Source organism: Lactuca virosa, chromosome 1 (assembly GCF_052849685.1).
Source record: "Lactuca virosa cultivar CGN04683 chromosome 1, Lactuca_virosa_CGN04683_v6, whole genome shotgun sequence".
Lineage (NCBI taxonomy): Eukaryota > Viridiplantae > Streptophyta > Magnoliopsida > Asterales > Asteraceae > Lactuca > Lactuca virosa.
Genome location: NC_136426.1, coordinates 133,274,913 through 133,286,363, shown reverse-complemented (window position 1 = coordinate 133,286,363; position 11,451 = coordinate 133,274,913). Strand labels below are relative to the sequence as shown.

At 37.0% G+C, this 11,451-nt stretch overlaps 1 protein-coding gene across 1 annotated transcript; it reads right to left on the bottom strand.

Moving 5' to 3' along the window:
- Positions 1-10,281: 10,281 nt before the first annotated feature.
- On the bottom strand, positions 10,282-10,752 carry LOC145120928 (uncharacterized). The gene has a single exon (XM_079056720.1). It carries the CDS (start codon positions 10,750-10,752, stop codon positions 10,282-10,284), a length of 471 nt encoding a protein of 156 aa, XP_078912846.1.
- Positions 10,753-11,451: the final 699 nt, after the last annotated feature.

Sequence of the window (11,451 nt, the reverse complement as noted above, 5' to 3'; positions counted from 1 at the left end):
CAGTCTAGGCCATGCTAATGGACCATATACCATCAATATCATTAATAGGATTCCAATGATATAAAATATGTCAAAAACAGACGTCGTATGAGAGAGTTATGTATTTTATACAAGCTTTAACAGTCTAAGCATGTGTGAAAAAAATATAAATTAGCCGGCAGAGTATAAATGAAAGTTGTAGATCCCGTCGATAGCTACGCGTGGATATATAGAACGTCAAAAAGGATCTCGTATGAAGAAGATACACAATTTTGAAAAGCTAAAAAATGGTAGGCGTGCACGCAAGGAGCGCGGCGCGCCCGACAAGATCTCACAGCCCCACCCATTTCACGCCACGTGTTAGGCAAAAATTTTGCCACATCATCCTCTTCTGATCAGTGGTTGGTGCGCCTCTATGTTTCACGGCGTGGCTGACCCCAAAACAACCTATAAATAGAATCCAGCCCCCAAACACTTCCTCACACCATCCCAATCGAAGTTCCTCTGAAATATTCGACATTTAGCTTTAGAATTCTATAGTTTTTGGGTATCTAGCTAGGCTCTGGAAGATCTGAGAGTCCGACAATTAGTAAAGTGCGAGTCAAAGTCCTGTCTGCAAACTTTCTGGAGATTTAGTCGGGAAAACTCTATAAGTGAGCTACACTTACTCTGCTTTCATGTAAATAATGATTATAGTTATAATTCGTTACTAAGAACTTATAATCAAGATTTATCAATGATTCCAAGTTGTTATACTGATTGATCTACCTACAGGAGCGGTGACCAGAAGGGTCATGTCAGATTGGTTGTTGGATTTCAAAAAGGCTATATACCGAAATGGTCCTGCCTCCCGACTGTCCTGCCTGGCTGATTCTTACTTGCTAGATCTTGAGTTAGACTTTGAGATTATTGAGGAATCTAAACCCTTAGGATAATAGTTCCATGAAGTTTGAAATTACTAAGACTTAGCGTTATGTACTTCTAGGTCTTTTGGAAAAGGTGTAAGGCGGAGCTCCACCCGATTTACCAATCACCAGACACTTTGTCAGGTGAGTGCGTAGTTATTATCGACAACATAATCTTAATTTAAAAATGTATTCGTATTATTAAGTAATATTAAATGTTTATATGTATTATATGTGCTATGTGTTATTTGTATAAATATGATAATACTATTGGATTAGAAACTATAGTGGGAATCGATTGTGTTTAGTTATAAGTCTTGCCTTAGGTTTAAGCATAACACTTGTAAAGGTTTTTTAGTTTAAATTAAGCTTGATATCGATTAGGTCTCATAGTTGGGATAAAATGTGAGATTAGAATGGAGTGAAGTCCTCCTCTTTCTTGGATGACCAGAAATGGTGGATCCTGATCGGACAACTAGCAAGTATGTATGGGTCATTGACCAGAGTAGATGACACCACTTGACTATTCTAAGAAGTCTAGTGAATTATGTGGCTAGCATGGATTTATAACCTATGGACGTAGATAAAATGGGATACCATATTTATCCAATCTCTAAAAATTGTGCGACATCCCCAATTTCACGGCCAGAAAAGACCGATTTATTTATGCTTATTTAAAATAAGAGTATCCTTTTTGAAGAATAATATTGTGGAATTTGTTCCAAAAATACGATAAAGATATTATCAAAGCATTTTCGAAGAAATATATTTTTATTTATATTGAAAACGTTGGGATGTCATCATGGTCGTCATCTATACTCTTCTAGACGTCTGGATCATCTTTAATGTAAAGGCCTCTCATCACTCATCATCTATATAATCTTTTATCTACCCAATATATTTATAGGTATAAAAATAAATATACAATTTAAATCACGTAAAACATGTATAATCTGTTCATCTAGCATAGATATCATGAACATAAATAATAGGCACATATAGCATGTAATTATCTTAAATATTTTATATCTATGTGCAAGATGAAGGTAACTATGCACTCACGTGTCAAAGTGACGACTAGAAAGTTGGACAATGTTTTGCTTCAACACTTGGCTTTTCCTTTGATGTGACCTACGTTTAACTATCTCTAAGTCTTAGTTTATTATCTCTTATGACTAATTATTAGTCTAGATCTCTCAGCAATCCCAATGTCTACTGATCTATAGTTGATAAGAGACAACCAGGTAGGATCATATCAGAGGTAAGGTCTGTTTGGTATACAAAGTATACTGTTTGTAAATCCCACTTTAAACACCTCATTAAATCCAACTTAGACATCATCCCCGTAAGTAGATCAATCAGTAATATGACGTTGGAACCACTGACAAATCTTATTTATAAATTCATATCAACGATTATGAATTTTAAATATAAATTACACTAAAATAACATAGAGTGTAATTTAACTTCCAGAGATTTCCTAGACCAAGGTTTGGAAATTGTATTGGTAGAGTTCCTACTCGATGGCTACTACTTTTCGGACACTCTGGGATCGCAGGGCTTCGCCAGAATACTAAAAACTAGGGAAAAATTGAAGATTATCGAGAGAGAATTGTATGGAGGGTGTGAGAAATGAATTAAATCGGACCAACTATTTATAGGACCAAAAATCCATATACGCGCCAAGCCCAGACCAGATGTGCGCCGCGCACTGGTCGACCCTCTCTACAGCTGACACGTGTCCGTTTTTGGTTGGAGCCACGTCGCCTCCTTCTAGAAGGTATGTGTGTCGCGCACGCGCGTGTTGAATTTCATATTTTCAAAATTGAATAAATTATTCACACGGACTCCGTTTTAGACGTACTTTATATCCACGCGTAGCTATCAACGGGATCTACAACTTTCGTTTAGACTTTGTCAGCTAATTTTGAATTTATTTATTTTACACTGTCTTAGACCGTTAAAGCCCATATAAAATGCATAACTTTGTCAACCGACGTCCGTTCTCGATTGTCTTGTTATCGTTGGAATCTTATTAACGAGATCTTAAACTATCGTTTTGATTGTTTCGGCTAACAATCAGTCGATCTAAAATTCGATATCTGAGTTGTCTACAGCTACGCTGAATCTTAGAAAAATCATAACTTCCTCTAATGAAGTCAGATTTAGACGTTATATATACGCACGCTCTCGGTTTAATGACTACTGCGACTTTTGGTTAGATTACTAAGGATAAAAAGTAACCTAACAAAAGTTTACTTTTTACGTCGTGCATTGCCGAATCGTGAAACTTCGACTGACCATAACTTCTTTGTAATAAGTCTGATTTAAGCGTTCCTTATATTCCCGAAATCCTTGTCATGATAACTTCAATTTTCGTCAAGGGTATTCTGCCTAATTACTATTTTATTTTGGGCGCGTATTTTATGCTTATTTTATTATATAGTCATAAGCACATAAATCACATAATACTCAAATAATTTCTTTTTATTATATCAAATAAGTTACAATTGTTGACCCTAACTATTAAATCATCTTATTAATTGTCTAGCGGGAAATGAGGGTGTTACACATTGGTTGCATTATATGACTTACACTGACCAAGGACACCCTAGCTGTGTTGTCAAATAGATACTCAGATAATTCACCCTGTAATATGATTCTTCCAGATGATTGTCGAACTAGGATCTGTGAGGATTGTTTGGGTTGGGTAGTTAGTCTTAGGTCAGATTCTATATACATTTATATTATCTGTTAACGTTGTTCTACAGGAATGATATTATTTATTATCATTAAATTATTATGGGCTTGAAAATCCTACGTATCTCACCAGGTTTTTCTCAAACCTGATCCACTTTTTTTATGCATCACAGATATTGGAACCAAGGTTGTTGTAGTCTAGTTAGGATGCTGAGTGGAACAAATATTTTTTTTTTGTAATAATTAGTTTCAAGACCTTTTATATTTTACGTTGTAATGTATGTTTGGATATGAACGAATGACATCCTTAAAGGTTTTAATAAAATAACTTTTGTTATCTTAAAAATGTATTACTTAACTGGGAATTTACGCAACTTAATTTATAAGCGTAAAGAAAATGTTTTAATTGGTTCTGAAAAATGGCGGATGTCACAAAAGGTAACGCTTTCAACAACATCTATAACCGTAAGATGAATAATGTGGCTAGCGGGAGATCTGAGGCTGATGTTTTACAATCTTCATTAAGCAAGTATCGGAGGACTATTAATCAGAAAGATTTTCCTCATCAACAATCTTGGGAGTGGTTGAAAGAAAACACTAAATGGGCACTGGTTACAAAAGTTGGGGAAGAATCCCCACCTCCTTCTTCAAAACGAATCAAAACATCTTCATCCAACGCCTACACATCATCTTCTAATGCACAATATCCTCCTGGATTTCCCCAACAACAAGAACAATCGTTTAATGTTGAAGACTCACCTCCTCAAAGAAAAATAAAAGGAAAGAAAGTGGCATCGACATCGTCAACACAAAATGAAATGTTTGATCTCGTTAAACAAATTGTCGACATCAACACTACAACCAACACATGGGCGGAACAGAGACAACGATATCGGGAAGAAAAATAATGCATTTACCAAGCTAATGAAAAATGAAAATCTCAACTTTTGGATCGGGAGATTGAGAACCAAGATATGGAGTATTTTCTCTGATCACATGATCATTTGACCGATGCTATTTTGCGCACAGTACTTGAAAGGAAATGACAAATTGCAACTAAGTATGGTTGGGAGTTGGAGAACCCGGAAGTTCAAAATGTCATCATCATTTGACTAGAGAATCTTTCTCTAGATTGTTATGTTTTTTCTTTTTCTTTTTCTTTTTCTTTTCTTTTTATTTTTATTAAGATTCTCTATATGTGCCATTGTTTCATTATCTCTCTCTCTCTCTATATGTATATATATATATATATATATATATATATATATATATATATACACACATATGTGTGTGTATGCTTGTTTCATTATATATATATATATATATATATATATATATATATATATATATATATATATATACAAATGTGTGTGTGTGTATGTATGTTTTTTTTTTCATTTTCTCTCTTTTCAAAATGAATCTAAATGTTCGGAAAATAATAATGGAAGGTAACGATGATAGTTCATCATCTAAGCATGAACTTATCAACAATAATTTATTACCTTCATTGTCTCGTACTGCATAAATTCTTCTTCAGAATAATGCTAGTTCAAGCAACATTCAAAGGAGAAACACAATCCAAAGAGATCGTTTAGAGGTTGAGCGACTGCTGATCCGACATTATTTTGCGGATGATTCAACCTATGGTCACACGTAATTCCGCAGAAGGTTCCGTATGTGAAAAGGTTTGTTTATGCGTCTTGTTGGTGACCTGGAGATGAAGTATCCTTATTTTCAAACAACATGGGATGCAACAAATCAGAGGAGTTTCAATGCGCTACAAAAATACACATCAATAATACGTCAATTAGCGAAGGGTTATAACCCATACTCGTTAGATGAGTACCTGAATATGTCAGAAAGAACTTCTCGTGAAGCTCTAGAAATTTTTGCTACAGTGTTGTCCAAGTGTATAAGGTTGAATATTTACGTCGTCCAACATCCACTGACATTAAAATTTTGTATGAAGCACATGAAGCTAAACATGGATTCCTTGGAATGTTTGGTAGCATTAACTACACACATTGGAATTAGAGGAATTGTCCAATGAAATTGAGAGGCAAATATATGAGGGGTGACCATCAGTATCCAACAATGATACTAGAAGCAATGATGTCACAAGATTTATGGTTTTGACATGCATTCTATGGTGTAGCCGGTTCGAACAATGATTTAAACGTCCTCTACCAATCACCACTATTTGATGAGAAAGATCATGGAACAGGACTCGACTGTTCATTTTATCATAATTATGAACACTACAAGCATGGTTACTATCTTGCGGATGGAATATATCCATCATGGGCTATATTTGTGAAGGCATATCCATATCCAGTAACTGAGAAAAAGAAATGGTTCAAGGCGGCACAAGAATCAACAAGAAAGACGTAGAACGTGCTATGACGATGAAGAAAACAAAAAGTATAACGTATGCTTGTATTATACTACACAATATGATATTGAAATATGAGGGTTTTGCGGTATCTCCTGTGCATCAGTCCGACCCCCACCGACGAAGTCAATGACCAAGAAATAGTACATGAAATGTGTAATGCTGAAAGCTTCGATCCGATCTTACTGGTCACATTGAACATGTCCAATTCCTAATTGTAGATAATAACTAGTTAATTATAATTATCGTTTTAGGATTTAAATTATGTTATCTTTTTAAGTGAATTTTTTAATTATCATGTTTTATAATTATTTGTAGTGTGATTTTTTAATTAAATGTTATTTTTAATATTATTTTAGAATTTTTTTGTTTTAAATTTGCAAAATTTTATTTTTAAATGAAAGAATGTTACGTTTTATTTTATTTTATATTTTCTAATTTAATTAAATAAAAAAGATTTATGAGGAAAGTGGGTTGAGAAATATAAGGTTTCCATGTATCGTGAGTTGGAAAAAATAGAAGGAAAAAAAACAAAAAATCTGATGTGGCGGTGGGTTAGAAGGGAATGACTCCCTCCTCTCTTAGGATTAATCTCATAAAGACCATATAACTTAGTTTTTTCTTTCTTTTTCGAATTAAGCGTCAGCTTTATTTTTCTTAAAAAGCCCTTATATTTTTCTTATTTTTCCTAATTTAGCTCTTACTATTTATATTTTCTGAATGAGCTTTTACATTTTCATTTTTTTGTATTTGGTCCATACATTTTTTTAATTCTTCGTATTAAACCTCGACTTTTTTTTTTTCTAAAAATATCCTTACATCTTTGTTATCTTGAAAGATTTTTAGGATTCCCATGATAGATGCTCTCCACTTCATGATGGTTTAGAATAAATCTATAAAGATAGACATATAACTTCATTAATTGATGATTAGTCAAGAACATTATAGGTGCATGTAATGATATGGAAAAGTTCAACCTAAGATGCCTAACAATCATCAATTTTATCAAGGGTTATCGATACAAAGTTTTTTTTTTTTTTTATTATTATGTTGGTTATGGCAAATGAATGGCGAAAGTTGTTCTTGTTATGACATAGCCCAAATTCCGGTTGAACCCTCTATCCTCAATGATATCCACGCGATCAACATCTCTATGAACCAACACAAAAACACCCCATAATCCCCTTTACTGTCAAACTATTGTCGCACGTCTGCGCTCTTTTCAAGGGTGATTTTGAAACTCTCAAGGAGGATTACATCAGTGGGTTTGGTACCCCAATACTTGATACCCACTATGAGTTTGTAGATACGCTCTCAAATAGATATAAACCCAGATTCATCTTCTGAACAATAACCATCCACCCAGTGACTATCGTTTATGGTCATTTTGAATGTCTTGAAATCCAAAACACCCAAAAACCAGTGGGCATTTGGTATGTTGATAGGGATGTAAAACTGCACAAAAAGTTGAAATTAACTAATCATCAAATAACATTTTATTATAAACGACTATTACTTAGGTAATTTAATTGAAATATAAATATATCGTATCACACTCCGAACAAGCTAAATAAATGGATCTGTCAGCCATGTCACTCCAGTCATATGCATAGGTGCTGAAAGTTGTCGGCACAAATGTCCACCGCGCATCATCTGGTCTACGTTCTATCAACAATGAGATCCACATCATGATATGCCGCCAATCTACACGTATAAATTACAGTTAGTATTGTTACTAGATTTATGCTATGTAACGATCACATATGTATATAACTTACATCACATTCCAAGCACCCAGGTGACTGTCCCAATATAAACGCGTCCAGAATTCAGTTGTTGGTATACTAATGATAAAATGGTGCAAAAACAACGAAGTATCCTTTTATATATATAGAGTGTGAATGGTAGGCTCTATACAAATTTCCAATGGTGCTGACGGTTGGTGTGCAACACCTTTCTTCTTCATTTGTATCCATGGAGGCTTATACCATACATATACATGTTTTTTCTCGATGAGAACGCCTAAGAGGTGATGCATGCATTTTGTATTATTCCTAGGGAATCTCTTTTATATCTGTTGACTGATTATATGTAGACATCTACTCAGGTCCATCATTCGATGCTTGTTCAAGTGTAACTAACCCATAATCATGGTCTCATAAGTCATTATTGTCTGTGGTACCAACATCATCAATGTTAGGTGTCTATACGGCTCAATAGTATTTAATTATAAACGATGAAATAATGGGTATACCACATAGTTAAATAAAAAAATGTATGAGAGTGAAATAATTAACAAAGTACCTTAGCCCCCTTTGCGGTACCAACATCATCTCCGTCACCCTTATTAATAACTTTTATAATCATTGATACCATAGCTGTTAGTTGTACAATACACATCTCACTTACACTCAACTGCTCGATGTAACAGCCCAAAAATTTAGGTAAAAATTTTCATTTGTTAACTAGAAATAATATCCATATTTGTTTCCCACAAATTCCATTACATAATACATTGTTCAGAAGATCAGAGTATCCAAAACAACTAGTGCGGAATACTGGAGAGTGCACACTACGCCGTCAAGCCGGACCCTTGCCCTTAGAGCCAGAAGTACCTAAAACACCTAACAAACTATAAGCAAATGCCTAGTGATTTTTCCAAAATACACAACACATACAGTCACATAAAAACCATGCAATAGAAAGGCATACATGAATTGCCATGGACTCCCTCCATGGTCTTTACTTGGAATGCCATGGGCTCCCCCCACGATCTAATAACCAAGTTCCATGGGCTCCCCCCTTGGTCTTTACCTGGAATGCCATGGGCTCCCCCATGGTCTTCACATAAAACAATCCATACCACAAAGTATACAATTGCATATCAACTAATTACTACATATCAAATAATGGGCCGACATTGGTGCCTTCAACCCATTGGTATGATGAGAAGACTCACCTCAGTCTGCTGAACACAATAGTTGCTCGCCTATCAGCCCGAAACCTCACAATGAACAATGGTACAAATAACCCTAAATTAGGATTATAACTCAACCTAGTCAAATAGTCCAAAAACCTAAGCCTAAGTCCTTACATGGTGGCCCAAAAGTCTTTCCTTTACTTATGGGCCTAGGATCCAAGATAAAAGCTATTAATGCGCCACATGGCCCAATAAGGCCCAACCAAAACAACTATTGCCCAAAACCGAATAATCAGACCACTAACTCAAAATGGGACTAGGCCCAAAACTGAATAAGGCCCACAAATCTTACAAGCCCACACAAAGCCCAAACCCATCTGGATGCGTACGCCCAGCGTACCACTCCAGTACGCTTAGCCTACTGAGCCCCTTGGCTGTATGCGCAACGTACACAATATTACGCTTGGCGTACAAGCAAAATATGCACCAACGACCATTAAGTGTTTAATACTTGGGATTTCAACGTGAAACTTCAGATCTGAGTCCATTAAGATGTCCTAGGGCATAAAGTTGGCAACCTTATGACCTTGCATACCATAAGGGTCCCCAATACTTCATTCTTCCCATTAAGACCTCAAACTCATGCATGATATCAAAACAACCTTCAAGATGGCACCTTTATGCATCAAACATGCTCAAAGAGCATAGATCTAACTATCCTAGTCTTTGGAGTTGCTCAACTCTCAAGAGAGGGTCCAAGAACCAAAAAGGGATTTCATAACAAAACCCTAGCTCAAACTAACAAAAAAGATGACAAGGTTATGATTTTATACTTCAAAAAGGTCCTCAAGATGAACTAGATGCAGGATCTAGAAGCTCAATGACACCCAAGACTTGATCACCACCTTCTCCTTCTTGAATGCTCTCTAAAATGGCCACCAAAACACTCTTTAAGCTTAAGGATCACACTCACATGAAAATCTGGGGTTAAGGGACGAAATGAGGCTATGGAGGTTGATTAGGGTTTGGTCCAAATGATATAAGGTTGCTTAAATAGGGTGCAAGTCAAAGAATTAGGGTTTTAGAAATTCGCCACGTACGCCCTGCGTACATGCTCGTACGCCCCGCGTAGGAGCCCCAACCACCCGATGCCCTCATACACGTATGCTAAGCGTACACAGATGTACGCTCAGCGTACGGAAAGGACCATTTTTTACAAAACTGAAATACTTGAGGGTGAACAATGGAATACCTGGAGTAGAGTGTTACAACTCTCCCCACTTGAACTAGACTTCTTCCTCGAAGTCTGCAGTCACAAATAGATCTGGGTAATGCTCTCGCATATCGTCCTCCAGCTCCCAAGCCCATCTGGAGCCCTTCCGGTGCTACCATTGCACCTTCACTAGCTTCACCATCTTGTTACGAAGAGCTTTAGTTTTTCTAACCAAGACTGCAATGGGCTTCTCTACATAATTCAGGCTCCTATCTACCTGAATGTCGTCCAAGGAAATAAATGTGCCCTCATCTACCACATACTTTCGGAGCTGAGACACATGAAAGGTGTTGTGGATCTGACTAAGCTCATCCGAAAGATCCAGCCGACAAGCAACCATTCCAACTCGGGCAGAAATCCTGAAGGGACCAATGAATCGGGGCCCCAACTTGCCTCTCTTCCGAAACTGAATGACACCTTTCCACGATGACTCCTTAAGAAACACAAAATCTCCCACCTGAAACTTGAGATCTGATTGGCGTCGGTCATCATAGCTCTTCTGATGGCTTTGCGCAACCCGCAGTATATCACGCACCAGCTGAATCAACTCAGTGGTCTTAAGCACCACTTCGGTGCTTCCCATGGCTCGATGTCCAACCTCCCCCAACAAACTGGAGTCCTAAACCTCCGACCATACACCATCTCAAACGGGGTCGGTCAATACTAGCATGATAACTATTGTTGTATGAGAACTTTGCTAGTGGAAGGTAAGTATCCCAACTCCCTTCGAAATCCAATACACATGCCCGAAGCATATCCTCGAGTGTCTGGATCATTCGCTCGCTCTGACCATCGGTCTGGGGGTCGTAAGAGTGCTGAAATGCAATTGAGTACCCAACTCCTCATGAAACTTTCTCCAGAATCTAGAGGTGAAACGAACATCACGGTCCGAGACCACAAATACCGACACCCCATGCCTGACCACCACCTGTCGCACATAAATATCTGCTAATTTCTCGGCGGAGATACTCTCGGAAATTAGAATAAAATGCACACTCTTAGTTAACCTGTCCACAATAACCCAAATGGAATCCACACCCCGTGCCATCCTAGGTAATTTCGTGATGAAATCCATGGTGATCTCTTCCCATTTCCACATTGGAATAGGTAGTGGCTAAACCTTGCCGTGAGGCCTCTGATGTTCGACTTTGACTTCCTGCAGGTCAACCACTGCTCAACAAACCACGTAACCTCCCGCTTCATGCAGGGCCACCAATAGCTCAATCTCAGGTCTCGATACATCTTTGTGGCCCCCAGATGAATAGAGAACTTGGACTTGTGC

Bases quoted from the DNA above. Each gene is read 5' to 3' on its own strand.
- LOC145120928 (XM_079056720.1), bottom strand. From the start codon at position 10,752: ATGGGAAGCACCGAAGTGGTGCTTAAGACCACTGAGTTGATTCAGCTG.